Source organism: Orbicella franksi, chromosome 6 (genome assembly GCF_964199315.1).
Source record: "Orbicella franksi chromosome 6, jaOrbFran1.1, whole genome shotgun sequence".
In the NCBI taxonomy this organism is placed as follows: domain Eukaryota; kingdom Metazoa; phylum Cnidaria; class Anthozoa; order Scleractinia; family Merulinidae; genus Orbicella; species Orbicella franksi.
Genome location: NC_138150.1, coordinates 15,351,430 through 15,372,623, shown reverse-complemented (window position 1 = coordinate 15,372,623; position 21,194 = coordinate 15,351,430). Strand labels below are relative to the sequence as shown.

The 21,194-nt window shown below is 39.0% G+C and overlaps 1 protein-coding gene across 1 annotated transcript; it reads left to right on the top strand.

The window, feature by feature from the left end:
• The first annotated feature begins 276 nt into the window (after positions 1-276).
• Positions 277-20,977, top strand: LOC145490969 (DNA excision repair protein ERCC-6-like). Its single transcript, XM_081470090.1, has 19 exons — positions 277-600; positions 2,088-2,208; positions 3,834-3,921; positions 4,724-5,300; positions 5,577-5,711; positions 7,652-7,804; positions 8,271-8,406; positions 9,493-9,663; positions 11,406-11,582; positions 11,971-12,087; positions 12,809-12,904; positions 13,408-13,662; positions 14,816-14,926; positions 15,855-16,069; positions 16,490-17,277; positions 17,746-17,898; positions 18,731-18,938; positions 19,568-19,616; positions 19,935-20,977. The coding sequence occupies exons 1-19, from the start codon at positions 284-286 to the stop codon at positions 20,307-20,309; spliced, it is 4,242 nt and encodes a 1,413-aa protein (XP_081326216.1). The 5' UTR covers positions 277-283; the 3' UTR covers positions 20,310-20,977.
• Positions 20,978-21,194: the final 217 nt, after the last annotated feature.

The following is a 21,194-nucleotide window of genomic DNA, read 5'->3' as shown; positions in this document are numbered from 1 at the left end:
GCTGACTCGACGAAAGTTGTATGTTTTCGAGATCACAGTACGAGCGAAAGAAGGGCACACTACTTGAAAACGTTCTTATATTTATGAGAAGGCTATAAATGTCACTTGAAAATCGCTAAAAGGAAAATATTTTTTTTCTTGTCAAAATTAGGAAACGAAAACTAGAGATGCATTTGCACAATGGACAAGGCTGCTGACAAAGCTTACGTAAGCTTATCCAAGTTTTGACAAGACTAGTAACTATACACGCTCTCTCAACCCGTTCTGTCTTGGTTGAAACAAAATGGATGCATCCATGGAATGTTTAGCGGAAAGACCAGAGGGAAAGAAAGAGGAAAACGCCATGGAATGTGAAAAGACTAACTCCGGTAGCTACAAGACAAAAAGCTATGGTATTTCAATCGACTCTGGTTTGATTCGCTCTGTACCGGTGGAGGAGCAGGCTTCAGTATTAAGAAACTTGGGTGTGAATGTGTTCAATCAGGATGAATTTGAAGAAGGAGTTTTAAAACAGGTCGACGAGGCCATTGCTGTGAAAGAGACCGAGGAGATCGTGAGAGGATGGGAGAGAAACTTGAAAGCTGTTGATGAAGATATCAAGTTAGTATTTCGATAGTATTGCTAGTATATAAGTGACCATACAAAAGATATATTAACTAAGGAGGGTGAATAAAATACTCCAGACATACAAGAGATTCAAATTCATCAAGCAGTGCTTTAAAGAAAGATTTTAAGCAGAGCTTTAAAAAAAGATTTCAAACAGGTGGCTGCCCTGCTGAGGGACCTGTCAGTAGGCAGTACTAAGAGAGGCCTATTTACAACTTTCTGCAGAGGGCAATTTTGGAAATGCTGAATTTTGTGGCTGGTAGTTCACAACAGAAGACTGCAACCAGTAGAGCCTGGCAGGTGCTGGGTCTTCTTGTACGTGCTAAACAAAGTTGAGTTTCTTTTCATTTCTCTGATCATTTCATCACCATCTCAGTAACCTGAAGGCACAGTAAACAAGGGCAATAATTTGGTCTTCTTTGTGCATCCTGCAGAATGAAGAAACAAATTAGAGGGCTCGGAATTAACTTTTTCGTTTGGGAGCTAGCTGGCAACTAATGGAAAAAGTTTGGTTGCCAACTTATTTTGTATATAACTCACACAAGAACATGATATTATACGTTAATTTGCATGCAAGAAAAGTCACAATTGAAGAGCGAAAACAATTAGAAACAACACGAGTAACACTTAGTTATAAAGCTACCGCTGTTCCCAGGTGATATGTCTCTGGTCCGAAGGTGATGGTTGTCTCCATAGTCATTTTAAATGAAACGAAGCATAAAACGTTTTAAGTCTGTGATTTTCATTGTGAGACAAATACGGGTCCTTGCGTATTTGTGTATTTTATTCAACAACTGATGAAGGATTCAAAGTTTGGATTAACCTTTTGGCTGAATCTTCATTCCCGGCACATAAAAACTCATGTAATTCCTTCAACTGATTGGTATCTGCCACCATTTTGGCGGCAAATGAAAAGCACATGGTGTTGAAATGTGCCTGCGATCCCAGTTTCGGAAGAAGCCACTGAAACAATATTGTGGGTTGTGAGCGCAGTATCGATGTGTCAAAATACGTTCAATTTTTTCCATTATCTTGTAATATTCAGACATTATTTTACTGGGGACCAAAAGGTGAGTTCTGTACTAGCTACCATATCCGATTGATTTCCTAATATAAAGATTTAAAAACAAAAGTTGTGTCGTGGTTTTCTTTAGTTATCAGACAAAACACAAGTCGCCAGCTGGCGACCAGTTCTGAAAATTTAGTCACCAGTGCTCAAATTTTGGTTGCATTGGCGACCAGTGAGTCGCAATTTCGAGCCCTGAATTACAAGTAAATTCCCACAGGCTTCCTGGGAAAATACTCACATGTACCCCTACTTGGTCCTATTCTTATCATTGACTTCCATCCGATTGTATTATTTATTTAATTGGAACAATGAAACGAGATTGGCTGAAGTCTCATTTTACAATGTCTCTAAGGAAAACAGACAACAGTTTACCTATAAACATTAGTACATTACTATTGTTGTTCTTTATCAGGTCTGTGGAAAATGAATTGCAAAAGATTGACAAGATACTGGAAAGACTTGAGGGTAAAAGTGCAACAGGTTATGAATCATGGCATAGAGCCCAAGCAGTGCAAAAGCAAAGAGATAACAAGGTGCATATGATCACACGATCACTTACACTTAAACATTCACATAATTTTATTCACTAATAATAATCATGGATTAGTTGAGTGTGTTCGAGTCAATACAGTTAAGGAGGCTTAGTATGGTTTTGATGGATTAAAACAGCCCAGCTTCTAACTCTTTTGAAAAATGTTCCAAGATGTTTTTCCTTCCTTTAGTTACTGTTTGCTAATAAGCCTTTTACCACTCTGTGTGAAACTTGAACAATTAAATGTCAACAAATGGCCAAAATGAACTACCGAGTACCTAAGGAGACACTGGGCACTAGTAGGTTAAATCCAGTTTTTCTCAAAATCTACTCATATGACCCCACCTTAAAATTTCAGGAATAAGAAATTGGCTCTGATTTAGCATTCATGCAAAGTGAAATAAAAATCTGTAAGACAGATTTTGCGCTATTTTCGATTTCACATTTTCTTAGTTTGCGAAAAATCTGCACACTATTCATAAACTGGTATGTTGAATTAGCACACACAAGATCAAGATCGCTTATTTAAAGTTGAATAAATGAAGGGCCAAAATATTAAAAAAATATCAACAAAAAAAAAACTCAACCTGATGTGTAAAACGGTGGAACGATGGAACCAAATGAAAAGAAATGCAAAAGGAAGTTCAATAACAATAAATTTTCATTGATGCGAGGTGAAGAAACCTATGTAAAAGCAAAAAAATGTTCAAAATTTTCGCAGACGTGCTTCGCTGCACAACAGCATGTTCAAATTAATTCCTCATGCTAAGGCGGAAGCTTGAGTTTTTGCGGAAAGCTTCTCCAACTTGTACAGTCATTTTATCGGCCGTGGCATTACCAATTGTTCCAAAAGTTGAATTCAACTTCAAAGTAATACTGTACGTTACTATTTTTGTTTTCTAAAGTCTGGGAAACTGCTTAAAATCCGCAATCGATATTCAAAACTTACTTGAAAGTGTACAACTGATCGTGAAGGTTCGAGGACTCTGTACTCGTTGATCTTCCATTCTGAGGCCACCTGAACACTGACTTGCATTTTTTCCTTTCTATTTTAAATCTCAAAGCAGTAATTTCTCCATGATAGGCATGAAACAAGGCCTTTGAAGTTTATAGATTTGGCCTGCAATGCGCCATTATTATTACCTACCAAATTTCACATGAGATCAAGGCCATTTGTGCCAGCCAGCCACTTCAAGATGGCATCCAAACCCTGAAATCATATGGCATCGGGATCGATAATTGCGGGAGATTGTAAATCCTGTAGGAAAAATAGTATGCATTCTCCTTTGTCGAATGTAATTAATAACTGTGGAGTAAATTAATATGTAATATCATTATGTTGGTAACTGTACATGTACATGTATGGTCAAACCTGGTTATTACACACATTCAAGGGTCAGGGCAGAGTGGGTGTATTGTGGAGGTGTTCATAATATAGTGGTATAGATCATAGGAATTCTGGTTTCTCTGGGACTAAATGAACTGTCTGCAGTATTGATTGAAGTGTCTTTGTTGTTAAGGTGTCTACTACACTAGGAGAGGCTGGACTACACTGTTTATGAACTAAAAACTTGAATATATTGTTGACAGAGTTTCTCGTTTTATTCTATATTCTTATTTGAACAGTTGCGACAGTTAAAGAAACTACAAGCCACTCAAAAGTCATTGCATCACAAGTTAGGTATCAGCAAGGAGGGTGAAGAAGAACAGGAAGGTAATTCATTTGAGATGTGAATGACTTAAAAATATGTCACCTTAGGTTGTACACACTGATCAGAGCTACATTACTGTGTCTACAAATCAACATGATATCTTCACACTGAGTTTAGTGAGGAACCATAAAGAAGGGGGTCTTAAGAATTTCTGTTAACTGGCAATAGATGTTATAAGTAAACATGATTATAGATTATATTAAGTCCAGAAGTATGTGAACACATTTCTTGAATGCTTTTCTGTTAGTTTATATGACTTATTGCTTGTCTGCATGAAAGTGTTTTGCAGTTAGCTGTGATGAAAATAGGAATTAGCGACTTAAATGACCTTACTGTTTACATAACTTTTATAGAATCACTTATGAGTTTGGGAAGACTTGGAAGTCTTTGAGACTTTCAAGCTTGGCTAATCTTACTCCAGTCAGGGCTCATAATGTAAATTCGTATGTTTTTTCTATTACTATCCAAAGTACAGTTATTTTAATTATAACTCTGTCAAATTTGACCCCACGGTAAGGTAGACAACTCCTACGGCAGGCACACTGTGTGCTGGTATTACAGTGTAACTGAATTTCACTTGTTTCTTTGCAACTGAAGTTCCTATAGGCAGGCACCTCTTCTGAAGCAGATACCTAATGAAATAATGAAAGATGCGAATGCAGCCATAACACTACTGGAAAAATGACCTGAAAAAATTTGCATCTTTCATTATTTCATTTAATTGCTACTGTTGGACATCTACTACCACAGATACCTAATATTTACAAGTTCATCAGTAAGCATCTGTCCTCGTTTGATTTTTAGATGAACACGAGACTTCTGGTGGCAATTCTCAAGTTGATAAGGAAAGCAGTAAACTTCTGCTTCCTGTAGGAAATCAATCAGAGCAAGATAAGTTGATTAAGACTGGAGAGATGACACCATTTGGAAGGACTGTGCAGAGCGCTAAAGGAAGAAAAGAGCAGCATGATGGAATCACAGACTGTGGTCACAGTAGTACTGATCTGAAGGATGCGCGAGATCCTGAGTTGGATTGCAGTGCAACCCAGAACGTTAAGGCATGTCAGGCAAACAACAAATCTCTTGCCAGATCTGTAACAGAGAATGATGACAATGATGAAGATGTTTACGATGATGAATATGTTCCAGATGAAAGTGAACTTAAGTACAGCTGGTACGAGGATGAGGATGAAGAGGGAACAGAAAGAACGCCAACAAAAGCAGGGAAACGAACGACAAGGAAACATTCTTTGAACGTTGTCTACAGAGGAGAAGACAGTCCCAAAGCAAAGAAGAAAAAGCTAACTAACAAGTCTGTAAGAAGGACTGACTGCAGACCTGTTGATGATGGAAGTGAGAAAGTTTACCGCCAAAGAATCAGGTAAATTTTACATGCACATATATTATTTTAGGCATAGCATAACTAAAGGTAACTCCAATTGCTATGGATTGGTCTCATGGAATAATAATTAGTATTATGTCTAAAATTCAGAGCTTAGTCAAAAAGCTAGATTATCCTTGGGAATGCATTTATTGTACTTGTTGCAATATTTATAAATTGTAAGTAAATTAAGTTGTCGCAGAAAGTTTGGTTGTTAGATGTTTTAAAAAAAGTGGATTTAAAATTTTTGAAATTACCTTTTATCTTAACATTTAGGGAGCTGCGAATCAAAGAATTGCTCAAAAAGAGGAGTGATTCCCAAGCTGAAGAAAGTGACGAAGAAGAGTTTCCTGACATGGAATTTGACAAAGGGCTTAAGATTCCAGGCAAAATATGGCACAAATTGTACAAGTAAGTCTTGGCTGACTTTTTCAGCTATGTCCACAGTTAATCAATTGATCAACCAATCAAGCAATCATTGAGTCAATAGGTTTTGTCTGTCCATCCATCCGTCCTTCCATTTGTCAGTGGGTCAGTCAGTCGGTCAGTCCATCCATCCATCCTTCCATTGGTCGGTGGGTCAGTCATCGGTCAGTCCATCCATCCTTCTATTGGCCAGTTGGTTTGTTGATTGATTGGTTAGTCTGTTAGCTAGTTAACCAGTCAGCAAGCCAGCTGGTGGGTTGGCGGCTTGATCGGTGGGTAGGTCATACCTCTTACTAATTGAGTTCAAGGTCAGCAGTGTAAGTTATGGACCAAGTTTTCTCCCCTTAAATTTATGGCCCTAGAGTGAAGTGTGCAGGCCTTAAATCAAAGAGAAAAATTGGAATCAGTGACTTACAGTACAGAATGAGAAGACACGGTTAGTAAGATAGTTATTATACTCGTATTATGTCTCTACCATGTATCTGACATGTTTGGGAGACCATTTTGAGTCATGTGGAATGGCTTCACGTGTCTGACATCTGTCAAAATAAAAAAGATTAAATTCAAAATCGTTACTAAGTTGTTATCAAATTTAGTCAACTCGTCTATTTGCCATGAATGTTAGGAAAACTTGGCAATGAATGATGTGACATTTTCGTAACAAAAACAGCTTCAAATTTTTAGTGAGCTGTGCAGTGCAATAAAGCCTGCTAAAATGACCAATCACACTGCACTTAGCAATTGAGGAATACAATATTTAAGGACAGTGCCTACTTTTGCTAATGCGCAGACATTCTGCGCAACACGCAAGGCATGGTTTAAGTGCCTCATGCGCGCTGGTTTGACATGATGGAATCATTTATGCCACCAAGTACATGACTAAATTGAAAGCAAAATTTTCCTACTGTGACCAAATCAAGTTTAATGAACCTGTACTTAAACCAGGAACACCAGAACAGCAGCATATCGCTAACCACTAACTGTTAACGTCTTCCAGCTGAAAAACTAGCTGTTATCTTTCAAAAATTATACTGAAATCCAACTTTAAACATGTACCTGCAGATGGCGTAGTGTGCGTGCAAAACAATTGCAAGATATGCAAATGTTTTACTTACTGGGGAGGTGACAGGAAAAAATGTAACAGGCACCGTAAAAAGTTTAAAAAGGATCAATAACTTTAATAAACGTGTGGTTACCCCTATATTTTATGTTATGAAATGGAAGTGGCAAGCCTATTCAGCAGTTGATTAGTTTCTGGTTGTGAGCAAAAGATATTTAGACTGTATTTTCGCTGAAACAGAGCAAGGCTGTCAGAGACGCTAAAAGTGCTGTTGCAATGATTTTGTCATAAAAACATCCCAAAAATGGTTTTTATGTTACCATTTACCATGTAGTTTTCAGATCGTTATAAATGTGTTTGCTTTTCTGTATTTAAAGGGGAATTCTAAAGAAAGCTGTGAAGAAATATCCTCTCCTTCTATTTTCAGAAAAATGCTGATGTCAGCATTTTTGTTGAGATTCAAGGCTAATTATCTCGCAAAAATGTGTGGCTACCCTCTTTTTTCTTTGTGGATTCTGATAGCCCTTGCAAAGATCTACTTTTTCCGCAAGGTCCTAACCTGGCGCAAAAACCTTTGTATTTAGTAGGCACCGTCCTTAAGTGTACATGTAACTTATAATCAGTATTATTCAAATATGACAGTCAGGTAATCCTATCATAACTTGATTGATAAGTGACTTAGTAATTTACCAGTAACCACTTAAGCATTCAGTTACTGGTATGAATTGAACCTGAAGAAAGCTCTGCGAATAATCTTGTTCATAGTCAGTGTGACATGGTTGACATATTAGTTTTGTATGAGGGAAGCCATGCTTCAGAGTATTATTTCAAAGTTAATCGTGCATTTTCAATCCCATTGCTCCAGATACCAGCAGACAGGAGTACAATGGCTGTGGGAACTTCACTGTCAACAGGCTGGCGGCATTGTTGGTGATGAGATGGGGCTGGGGAAAACTATTCAGACAATTGTTTTTCTAGCTGGGCTGCAATACAGCAAGATATCAGCAAAAAAATCTAAGTGGGTACTCCTTTCACATATTGTTTTTTTCCTTTGGAAGCAAATAATGTTTAAGGAGAAAACTTATTGTGATCGTGTTTGAAAAGCAATAATATTAATTTATCTCTTTCAAAAGAATATTGACCTCTGTAAGCATTTTTGTGATAAATTTGGCTGAGAAAATTACTACTTTGTGTTTGGCTTTGTTAAATTCTAATTACATTGTATTGAGAATAATTTGCAATACAAGTATAGTACACTAACAGGAATAGTTTTTACTTCTTAGTCAAATAGCAAATGAGTAATCACAAATTATAAAATTTCCAACAATTAAAAAGATACACAGTGTACAGTATTAACTCTGACTTGCTTTTACAATTTTGAGAGAATTTTCAAACATTACCTCGTGTGATGAGTTTGTTACGGTCATTAACATCATCAGCAAATAATATAATTTTAATTGATGGTTTGTGTGCTGATATGATAGGCGAGGTGGCCTGGGTCCAGTGTTGATTGCATGTCCAGTCACAGTTCTTCATCAATGGGTGCAGGAGTTTCATATATGGTGGCCAGAGTTCAGGGTGGCTGTGCTTCATGAGACAGGAAGTTATCAAGGATTCAAGGTCAGTTATATACAGTTTTATACATAGTGCTTTTTCTTGTTAGGCCTGACTGAGACATGTTTAGCCCCTGGGCATATAAGTAGGGGTGGATACCACTCTCCAATAGTGTTTATCCCTATATTTTGAAATGAACTTTTACCCTGTGATGAGGGGTGTACAGGGGGGTTCTCTGGCATGGTTCACGAGCAGAAAATGTAGTGAATCACATATCACAGAAATCTATTTTTCATTTTCCTGAATCACAAAAATAAGCAAGTATGGTGCTTTTTTTAATAACTTGCTCTTACACTAGCAAGTGTGTTGGAAGAAAGCAAAATTGTGAAAGGCTAATAAAGGCCCCTTATTACAAATCACATGCCTAAATCACTTTCGATAGACGACTCTAACCATTCAGAGGACTCACATCTCAAAATCACCAAGAATAGAGTGGTGAAATCATGAATGCCATTTAGTAATTCAAGTTCTTCGCGGGTCACGCAAAACCTTGAGGTGATGGATCAGGAAGAATAATTTCTTAAATTCATGTTTTACGAAAAATGAAATCAGGTAATCACGCATCACGAGAATAACCCTGTATGACCCTCTGTGATGCTAAAACTTTCTGTAGTTGTTTATCTAAAAAATTTAACTTTGCCATGGCATTTGTTTTTTGACATGCAGGTTAAGCCAGATTTCATCTTTTTGACAAAATTCTTTGTTTTTTGTTGTCTTTAGCAACATTGCAGAATTAGTACTTCTTTATGTTGCATTGTCATTGTTGATTTTGAAAGTACTTGGTGAAAGCTCAGATCCAAGATGGCAGACTTAATGATGCAATGTGCATCACAAGGCCATGCCCAACAAAAGAGATCTTATCTTGAAAGCTGAGGGCTACAGTGTTGTATCTGTTTAATGCAAAATAATTTTTCATATGTCTTATTACAACAAACTCCTAAGAGAGAGTGGGGGTATGGATTTTCTTGCCCTGTCACTAAGATTAAACCACCGTAGATAAGCTTCTTGACAACCGCATTCTTGCACTACATGTCACTGTTCATCCTGTGACTGTAACAATTCATTCAGTGGATGATCAATCTTTTGTTGCAGCAAGAGCTGATAAAGAAAATCTGTAGTGAGAATGGTGTGTTAGTGACGTCTTATTCTGGACTGCGTCAACATCAGGAACGCCTTCTTGCACAAAGGTTTGACTATGTCATTCTGGATGAGGGACACAAGATAAGAAATCCTGATGCAGAGATAACCTTGGCTTGTAAACAGGTAGGACTGGCAGATCATGGAACCTCTGGAATCAAACATTTTTCTCAGCTCAAAAGCAAAGAAATTTTTAGAAGTACAGTTCAACTCCATTAAATGACCACCCTCGGGGAAATGGCTAGTGGCTGGTTAAAAGGGGTTGGTCACTTAACGGAGGTAAAAACAATAGAAAATGCCTCTTTGAGACTTTGATTACTGTTCGCCTAATAGGCGTGGCCATTTAATAGTTGGCTGTGTAATAGGGGTTGGACTGTAGTGTTTATAACTTAAGCAAGTTGTCATCAGTTTTTCATGTTATGGATCATGAATTTTGTCATAACATTGTCAAAGTAACTGTGGATCCACAAGGTGATAGCCTAGTGGATCCACATACTACTTTGGCAATGTTATGACAAAATTCATCGTCAGTAACAGGACAGACGCATGAAAAACTGATGCCAATTTTTCTTTTTTGTGATAACAAATTGTCAAATTGTCCACTCTCGCTCGTTGATGCATTGCGTAATTATAAATTCATGTGTCTTATTGACAATGAAAATTAGCCAATAATTGCGAGAATTTCTGCAGTTATCGTAAAATTAAGTTTTGATAGACAATTGGCCATCAAAATCTGGTCACAATGACAAGGTGGCCATATTAATGGGTCAAGACTGAGCTGGCTGGAATAACCAGATGGATGAGATTACCCTGTGCTTACAGTGCATTTTAATTCAAAAATTAAAAAACAGATACATGAGCCTAGAATGGAAAAAATGTCTTTAAGGGGGGGGGGGGGTCCTTCTTAACTACCAGTTTGTCATGATTTTGTTGCTATGGAAGGTTTCTAACCGTTACATTTTGAAAACCAGACCTCCTAACGATAATCTTTTTGCACAGGTTTGTTCTATTGAAGAGCCCAGCAAAAGCTTCAAATCACGGCCATATTTGACCAGTCATGTGACCAGAATAGAAAAAACCCTAAAACTTGAAAGCCATCTAAATCCGTCTAGGTGCTTAATGCTATGTATGGGTTTTATGAAACTGACATTATCATTTAAGTTATGAGGTAATAAACTCCCGTATTAACATACTTTCTAAAGTAGCTTTCCTCTTTTACGTGAAAACAGTAATTTCATAGTACGGTTTTAAAGAAGACTAAGTTATTTTTTAATTCATAAAAAAAAATAAGAACTCTTCTTCTTTTCTTCCAAGTTTTAGGGATTTAAAATTCTAACGCGTGGTTTGGGATAGGCACTGATTACGCATGCGAAGTCATGTTTTTTTCAAAGCAAACGTTCCTTCCTATAAAATTTATCATCTAGCACTGCAAAACGCTCCAAAATAGCTTCTCTGTAATTATCGCCTTCAGCAATGCCTTAGCAACTGCTCTAAATCTGTAGTTAAGAAGAACCCCCCTTAAAAGGAGTGTTTTTCTCCCATATTCAGGGATCTTAGTTTATTTTAAAGTATTGACACATTAGGGCTCAGGTACCGTCAGCATTTTAAAGATGTTTGATTTAAAAAGACTAACACATTTTTTTAGAAACTGTATCATTATGTGCACTCACAAGGAATTAACTTCTGAATAGAGCGGTTCATTTGAGTGTCAAAAGTAATTAGACGATTACTTTGGTTTTGGTTTTGGTTTTACTGCGGTTTGAGATTGGCTGAGTAGTCTAATTGGTAAGTAATTGGTTTGGTTTTGGTTTTACGACACTCGATTGAAAACCGCTCTAATGTAAACTTAATCTAATTTATTTTGTTAGTTCAGAACATGTCACCGCATCATCCTGTCAGGCTCACCCATGCAGAACAACTTAAGAGAGCTGTGGTCACTGTTTGACTTTGTGTTTCCTGGCAAGCTTGGCACCCTACCTGTGTTCATGACTGAATTCTCTGTGCCGATAACTATGGGAGGATACAGTAATGCTACTAAAGTGCAGGTACTGACCTGTTATAAAGGTCAATGGTTGTAAATAATTGCATAGTTGCCTTGAAAAAGCAGATATTGCTGGCTAATTCCTCAAGATGAAATATGAAGCAGTTATTACATTTAGTACTTACAAGCATATCCTCGCCTCTATATTATAAAGTGATGCATGAAATTTAAATAGGCACTTACCTTTTACTGTTGTTTGTGGGTTTTTTCTTTTTGATTCCCTTCGAGAGAATCCGCTTGCAGGTTGCAAGACTTCTCTTGCTTTCACTTGTATGCTTCCCTTACAAGGGGAGCCTTCCCACATCAAAATGAGCGTCTGCTGGCATAAAGTGCATCCTCTGCTAGCTAATGAGCAGTGATGAGATCATAACACTGATTTATTGGATTGGCAGGTTGAAACAGCGTACAAGTGTGCAAGTGTTCTCCGAGACACGATCAACCCGTACCTGCTGAGAAGACTGAAGAAAGACGTTAACATGAGTTTGGAGCTTCCAACAAAGAACGAGCAGGTTTGAGTTCCTTTAAGTCGCTTATGTTGCCTTCACACAACTTTCTAGCAGAATAGAGGGTGCTTACTTGCCAAGGAACTGCTGTTTTAACCTATCAGAGGGTGTTTTATCAAAGGCATTTTTTCTGCGTGAAATATGTCCAGTGTTTTAACACGCCTTGGTACAATGGTTTGTCTAGGTATCTCCAATTCTCGTGCCCTGTTCAATGTGGGTAACGAAACAGTGGGTAGATTCGTGTAAATAGCATATAGTTGGTGTGCCCAGGGGAACAGGTCTTTTTCATAAAACAGATCCGGACAGGTTAAATGGAAGTTTTGTTATTTGTAAAGAAAGAAAAGTTATCATATCATGGACGAGATCTACGCGAGTTGTTCGCTAGTTATCGAACAGTACAAGTACAACCAGAGTGTTTATGAGTGGCACAGTTATAACAGTTTACTCATGAAACCTCAGTCAAACACATTCCCAATCTCTTCAGTCTCTTCTTCTTAGTTCGCAACTATGATTTCCCATCTGTGCTACCTGAATAAAACTCACCGCTACCTTAATAAAACTCACCAGTGTAAGTAAGTGTTTAATTTAAGTGTCATACCAAAATAGAAAATGGCAGTACTAAAACCACTAAATGGGAACACTGTCAGAAAACTAGACCACTTGATTGTGGTCTGTTTTCTAACAGTTTTACCTGAGATTGTTGATTAACTGTTTCTTTTTTTTACAGGTTCTCTTCTGTCGTCTGACTCAGGAGCAGCGTGAGCTATACCAGCAGTATTTAGACTCCAGTGAAGTGCAAGCGATTCTGGCTGGAAACTACAAGGTTGGTGCGATGTCGTCTTCAGGACAAAATAGCATTCAACACATTCTTGTTTTGCTTTGTTGCATCACACCGCGCCATTGTGACCTACACTCAGGTTTTCTGCCCTGTCCCTCTTGATCAAAATAGATGATCAGAGAATCCGAATGGAATTGCTCACCAGTTCATCATTCTGTCGAGTGACTCTAGTTTCCGTAGCATGACGCGATAAGGAGTGTTGTTATAGCTACTATCCATCATTATACTGAAATTATACTACTGAACAGCATAGTTCATCGCAGGTCCCCCGCCTACATTTTGTGAGGTTGTCAGACTATGCAATTGGGGAAGGGGGGATGGGGGTGGGACTTATAAGCGGAATTTTACAGTATTCCCAAAGATTAGCATGTTTCTAGTCACATAATTTACGTTAACTTTTTATAGGTTTTCTAACAATTTAAAAAACGGTACCAACTACCTCACTTTAAGATCATGAATTTCATGTTCTGCGTTGTTCATCCTGACAGGTTTTTCCGGGTCTGATTATGCTGCGGAAGATTTGCAATCATCCTGATCTAACATCAGAGGCCGGCTCTCTATGGAAGGCCAAACAAGATGCTCTAAAGGCTGAACTTGGGGAGGGGGGTGAGGAGGACGAGGTTGACTCTGATGAGGGGTATGGGGGTGCGAGACGATCCGGAAAGATGATCGTTGTTGAAGCTTTGTTGAAGATGTGGCATGAGCAAGGACATCGAGTTTTACTGTTTTCACAGACCAGGCAGGTCAGTAGAGGATGTTACAGTGTTGAGACTTCCCTGTTGCACGTTCAATTCTTCCTCCGCTTGACAAAACTGTAAAATTCCACCTAAAAAATTCCCTCGTGATAACAAAGCTCTTAAGAGATTCGTTTAGGTCTTCGGAGTTGTTTTTCTTTGGGCGTGAAAATTCATAGTCTGACAGCAACCAATCAGAGATGCTACTTGACCACTTGAGCAGTTTTCTGTAACTCTAAACTCTCTGCTCTGACGAAGGGCTAACACTCCAAACGTCTGCTTCGGTAACTCGTTACGGCCGTTAACGTCAAGTTTATCAAAGTGTTTCACTTGCCCACCAACACAGCCCAACAGTTTCTTTAGAAACTACATTACTTGCCAAAAATCTCAGACGTTAAAATTTCGGCTGTTTTATCTAACCCTACGTTCTGACAAATTTAAGACACTTAGCTGAAACATAGCTAACATAAATTTAGGCCTACAAAACACGTTTTAGGGTCAGGAACATCTGTGAAAATGATAGTTTTAATGCACCATGGAGGTTTTACAGATAGACCGACGGGAAAATAAGAACAATTCTGTCAAGCCGTTTCGTATTGATCTCAAATGGTGTCTCAACAAGAGTTCTCTCCATAAAGGAAACTAAATTGGAGCGATATAAAAGTTATATACTGTATCGTAAATAATTCGGACGCTTAAACTAAGTTTCGGACGGTTTTTTTGCAACTGAGCAACTGTAAGTAATGTAACACCTTTGAAACTGCTACGCTACCTCACCAATTTGGAACTTTACAGGTTCAATTTCGCACGCGTCTTGTCGAATCTTATTCGAATCCTAAAATCTCTAGCAGTGAAGGCATAGGATGCGCTTAAGAATATACGTTTGTTTATCTAGGCTGTGAAAAAGGGTTTTAATGTTCTTCTAAGTCGAGGTGTTAGTTTTGGTCGATAGAAGCATGTTTGATAGCTACTGTTCAACTGCTCATGACAAAGTTCTTACACTGACTTGGTTGTTGGGTTTAAATGCGCTGATAGGCAGTGTGCTTCTCGGAGTAGGTGATCGGTGTTCAACGGGAAAAGGGTTTTTGACGAATCTTTGATAACATAACGTTTTACCAGCGTATGTTTCAGCTTTGTAACATCTTAAAATTTGATCTTTCAGATGTTAAACATCCTAGAACAGTTTGTTTCATCCAGAGGCTACACGTACTTCAGACTTGATGGTTCCACACCGGTTGCCTCAAGACAGCCCTTGATCAAAAACTTCAACGAGGTACTACCATACCAGCCTTTCTCCGCGATCGATTCATCTCTTGTCATTCTGTTGTCATCCACTGGACAAATCATAATTATTTGCTTTTTCTTGGAAGCAAATTATTCCAGAAATAAACGAGGCAAAGTACTCATGTGCAGCCAGATTGCACGTAAAGGCTTTGACTCTCTGATTGGCTTAGTAATTTTGGAAAGCCAACAAACAGGGGCAAAACTTTGCGGCATATACAGTTGCCGGCTATGTGATTGGCTGAAAAGTTTAAATAGCTTTCAAAAGGGTCAGAAGTTTGCTTGTGCATTTGATTGGCCGAGGAGTCTGATAAACCGTGACAAAGATATATTTAAAAAATGATTGCACTTGCGGCTGTTTGAGCGCAGAAAGCTGTCGAAGTGCTTTGCACATATATACCCGGAACTCAGTGGACAATACCCATTTTAATACGTTAATCTACGATGTTCAAAATGGGAGGGACAACAAAAACGTACGCGTAGACCTGCGCTCAATGTTGGTTACAATATTGTTGTTTTCAGTCCATAAGAGTGTGAGCGAGATTTGTTAAGTCAAACATTGTCCGGATTCCAGAAAACAGGGCGTTGCCGTATATACTGGTTATGTAACGCTTTCGAGTGGTACACCATGAAATATCCCACGGGTCACTTGCATTTTGTGGGTTATTCCATGGTATACCAACGTAAGACATTGCATAACTTTTTTATGCCATGTCATAGAAAATACAGTGGCGAGCACAATCAGTGCGACATAAGCGCAGTGAACGAGGGGAAGGTCTGGTGTAATATCTTCAAGTATAGAACGGCTTTCCTGTATTGTAATTGGCTGTACTTTCGATGGCATGGTATAAAACTTGATGTTTTAATACAGTACGTAGTGGAAAATATGTTGATAATTGGATCCTTTCTTCACTTGTTAGGATCGTTCAGTTTTTATGTTCATTCTCACCACTCGTGTTGGCGGCTTGGGCGTGAATCTAGTGGGCGCAGACAGGATTATCATTTATGATCCTGACTGGAACCCGAGCACTGACACCCAAGCACGAGAACGAGCCTGGAGAATCGGTCAGAAGAAACACGTGACCATCTATCGTCTAATTACTAGTGGAACAATAGAGGAGAAGATCTACCATCGGTAAGAAATGTAATGCTGTTTAGTCAACTAACAAGCTTTTATGAAATTATGGCGATAAAAGGCGTGTTCTTGCTCAAAGCGGTTTTCAGTTGGCTGTCATGACACCAAAACCAAAGTAAGAAGATATGGCCAATCACAGCAAAAGCAGGTAACACAATGAACCAATCAGAACACGAAGCGACAACGTGCAACCGGCGCTAAGCGTGGGAAAACGCGCGAAAGTCTAGACGCGATTGGTTTTGGGTCTACTCCTGATAGTTTGAAACAACAGCATGTTTGCTGGTTGTTTAGAGCAAACCAATGATCTAGGGCGCAAATTCAAAATCAAAGGAAGCATATAATGATAACAGCTTTCGACAAAAAGGCAAAAACCCTCCCACGTACAATACTGACACCAAATTGTTCTGTTTTATTTTACAGACAAATTTTCAAACAATTCCTCACTAATCGAGTGCTGAAGGATCCAAAGCAACGGAGGTTCTTCAAGTCAAACGATCTTTACGAGCTCTTCACTTTGGACAATTGCGACAAGCGATACGGCACTGAAACTAGCGCCATCTTTGCTGGCTCGAACTGCGAAGTCAAAGTCCCTGGATCCCGCAAGAGAAAGAAGAAGGAAACAGAGCGAGAGGAACTGGAAAGAGCTAAATCTGCGAAGGCGTTGAAGCAAACGGTGAAAGAATCCAGCAAGACAGGGCTCGATGACGAAACGAGTGGAGGAGCGTTTTCCATCGACTGGAGAGACATTGAAGAAGCACGAAGCTTGACAAAGGATAAAGAAGGGGAGGAAGAAATAGAGAAAGAAGCAAAAGGAACTGAGGAGAAAACCAGCGGAGAAGAGGTTACGACGCAGTTAGTCCTTTCTAATGGCGGAAAAGATGACATAAGTGGAGCACTGGCTGAAGTCCCCAATAAAGATTTAGTGGTAGAACAAATAGAATCTGCTTCATCTGTTAATGACGTTTCGACATCTAAAGCAGATGAAGGGCGCATTCCGAGCCAAAGTAAAAAAGAAACGGAACCAAAGAGAAAAAATACGGTGACATTTGCGGAAGACGACCTTGTTCTTAAGGAAGGTGACAAGGCCAGTCCACGAAAAGCGACTGTTACATCAAAAAAGGGCAAGAAAAAGTTTGCGTCCTTGAGCGACGAAGAGCTAAAAAAGCGAATTAGAGTGAAACAAAAGAAGAAGAAACGACGACGGGCAAGTAAGTGTCTTGTTATCAGTTGTATTTGAAACATCAATTTCTTGGCCATTTGCAGTTTAACTCTTATTGACTGGGAAACCGGCAGCGAGTTAGTTTTAATTCTCGTGTCGTGATCTTTGGCAAGATTTTTTTTGGAAACCACATAGAGTTTCATTCCAAAGAAAATATTGCAAAGTATCTTATTCACAACATGTAACATTAGTTAACATAACAATTTCACGTACTAACAATTACACTGTCTACTTTTTTAAACATTGATGTTCAACGAAAGTAAAAGGAAGATGCTTTACTTTGACAACGGCGGTATCTCTCTCGACAAAATGTTTACAACCAGAAAAAATGTATGTGGTCGAGGAAAATAAAGTACGACAAACCAGCATCCCATCCGCTAGGGAAAATAAAAATACTCCAAGTTGTTGTACTCTTCGAGGTCCTTCAATGGTTTGAAACATTTGTTTCGGTTTACAGAACTGGACGGTAAGCACATCGACCACCTGGACTATCATGAGATTTACAACCCACAGAACACGAGCCAGTCAAGTGCAGAGGAAATGGAAGAACAGAAAAAACACAGCGCTCGTCAGGACGAGTTTATTTTGAAACATCTCTTTAGGAAAACAGGTTAGAACGTTATTGTTGTTGTATCCAGTTGAAGAACAAGTCGGTTTTCGGCAGAAATTCCTTCTCTGACATTTGGCTGAGCATGCGCTTTTTGTTTATGAAGATAAGCAACATGGGGTACTTACCATTTACGTGGGAAAACCGGAAATTCCACTTGGAAAATCAAATGGTTCGCGCCATTCCGTTTGGGAAGCTTCAGAAAATATGGGCTGTGATTTGACTTGATGCCATTTTTCTGCTCTTTTAAGTCTGTCTAGCTGATGTGGATATACTTTATAGCGATTCCCTCTCCCGCAACGACGAATTTAATTGTTTAATGTTTATGCCTGAAATTTCCAACCGGATGGTTTTTGTAAATGGTAAGCACCCATGATTATCTCTTGACGTCATACTGACCTGTCAACTTCGGAGTGCTCGAGGATACTCGTATTTCATTTGAATTGGCTACTGGGAATCGGAAACTTGTCGAGTGCTTCTACGAAGGTATTATATTTATGTGTGATTCGAAAGGATAAACCCTGTGTTGATTATGTTAATTTCGCCTCGTGCGCAACGCAGAAAGCCAAGCGGAGCTTGATTTGACTCGAAGAAGTAAACAAACAACATCTGGATCTCAGGCTTGGACAGTAACAACTACATTTTAATTGTTATCTCTTGATTACTCATCCCCACTTAGAAAACACCACTCGTCTCAAACAATGCCCGAAATCGTTTTCTTTCTCCTGTATGTAGGTTTATAAAACGTTTAAAATTACACCTTGAAATAAAACGTTTAAGGTTGCGTGCTGGAATATTGTACATTTACTTACACTGGAAGAATTTATCTTGATAGGTGTACATAGCGCCTTAAAACATGACGTCATCATGGAGTCAAGTAATCCCGACGTAGCACTGGTTGAAAGTGAGGCTAACCGTGTTGCAGAGAATGCTGTCAAGGCGCTCAAAAAGTCCCGCCAACGATGCCTGAGTGCAGTCAGCGGTGTTCCCACTTGGACAGGCGCGTCAGGCTCATCTGGTCTGTCGGAGCTACCTTCAAAGAGGTATGGTTGTGGAAAATATAAATTGTACGCAGGATACAGAACGGTTTTCTCATGGCGTTATAAAACGAAAACTATTGTAATGAAAATAACATTCGGACATACTCAATGAAGTGCAATGAGCCAATCAGTAAGACATGCAAGCGATGGCAAGCGCGGGAAAACGTGCGCGAGTTAAGTCACGATTTGTTTGGATGTGACTCCTGATTGGTAGAAACAACAGTATGTTTACTGTGATTGGTTGAAGACCCAGTTTTGGCCAAGATGCTTTGGGCGCTGTGAGGAATGGAAAATAATAGAAACCTCGCTATCATGTAAACCAAAACAATAACAGACCCACCAAAAGAATAATGGTTAATACTGGGTCTTAAAAATACCTTACACTTGTATTATAACCAAAGCAAAAACACTTTCAAGTCCTTTAAAAATGGCGATATTTTTTTGGTTTTTATTCCTCCCAAGGTTTGAATCCATTAAATTTCTAGACCCTCTAGATGACGTTTACCGTAGCTTCTACTTTTCTACTTCATCGGTTGGTCGTAAATTGTGGTTGTTCATAAGACAGGCTGCCTATCCAGCATTTTTAGTAACTAGTTTACGAGGTGTCAATACGTGTGTTTTTGTTTGACCAGGCCGCGTTTCGGACAGAAAAAGAAGCTTGGCACAGAGGAAGGTCCAAAGGTGAGGATACTTTTTAGCCTAGCTTGTTTTATTATTTCGCCAATCGCTTGCTTTATTTTTCCTCGCATGCTCTCGGTGAATGAATGAGAGTTTGCGTTGTGTAGAGAAAGACTATTATTTTTGATTGATATATTGACAACCTAAGTGACAATCAGCTCCAGAAGGGAGTCTACTTTTGCTCAGGTGGTCGAAATGTCATTCACCAACGATGGTGTTTCTCGACCTTTACTTCTCGCAAGGTGGTCGACCTTGCCAAATCACACTTACTACACGATCACACCAGTGAAATGAGTTTGGGGTTTTGTTTGTATTTACCAGACCTCCTCCAGTGTGGAACCCAAGCCTCACTTCAGCGGCGATGTGATGGGCATGAGCAGTGCCACAGTAGAAGGCTCAGAACCAGTTCACTCCAGTCAACTGCTGGCCAAAATGAGGGCGCGAAATAATATGTTGCCTAGCGACGACGCAGGGAATAAGAATGACGATTTACTTGTCCAAATACGGAATTTCATTGCGTCACAATGCACAACGATTGGACAAGCTACCACGCAAGAGATTCTGGATGAATTTGGTTCAAAACTTCCACAGAGTGACTCGGTCGTGTTTCGCTCCATGCTGAGGCAGATTTGCACTTTTACAAGAGATTCTTTATCGGGAAAGGGCATTTGGTTGTTAAAGGAAGAGTTTAGATAAAGTATCCCTCGGCTCTATAAGAGAAGTCAAAAAGAAAAAAAATTGCGTTCAAGAAAGTTTTAATCTTGCGCAGAAACGGCAAGCCAAAAGACGGAAAATCTAGTCAGATTGCAAAGCACCTGCTGGTACTTTGTCTATTGGCGGATAATTGTGAGGTGTAGAGAGAGCTATAAACAAGTATTTTATAGCACGAGTATTGACTGAAACGATTTTTAGATAGGTTTCGCAAAAGCGCTATATAAGCGTTTGAAAGTTTTAAACGTGCTCAGAGTAAGACTTTGAAGTAAAGAAAAGTTCTCTTAAATCGAGATCTCTATGTCACAACGAAAATGAAAGACTGTAAAGAATATATACGACGTGGTGTTGATATCTGCACGTGATATTCACGTGACATCTGTAGGTAACACGTCCTTACCTAGCACGCGATAATGCAGTGGTCACTTACTGGCTCCGTCTTTTTACTTGATCTACTTTAGCAGAGTACGAAAACTTCATAGAGAAAAATTCTTCGAATTCAGGTTTTCTGACTGCGAAAGTATCTCGTCAGTTACGAATTTATACAATAAAATGAAAATACCTTAGATACACGACACTCTTCTTATTAAATATATACTATCAGCTGTACTATTCCTGATTAAATGTCTTTTATTTATGAATGGTTTGTAACTTTGCTTTGTCTCTCGACAATTTCTAATATTTATTAATTCCTTCAGCGGTTTTCTCTCCAGTGATACTCCCAGTCGCTCGAAGCAACGTAAACTGGAGATAAGCGCCGGCCCGTAATGGGACTGTAATGGGCTACTGGTCTTGAACCCAGATTTATTTCCAACGATGACCAAAGAACATTATTGAAAACCTTTCGAACATTTCCGGATAAGAGCCGAA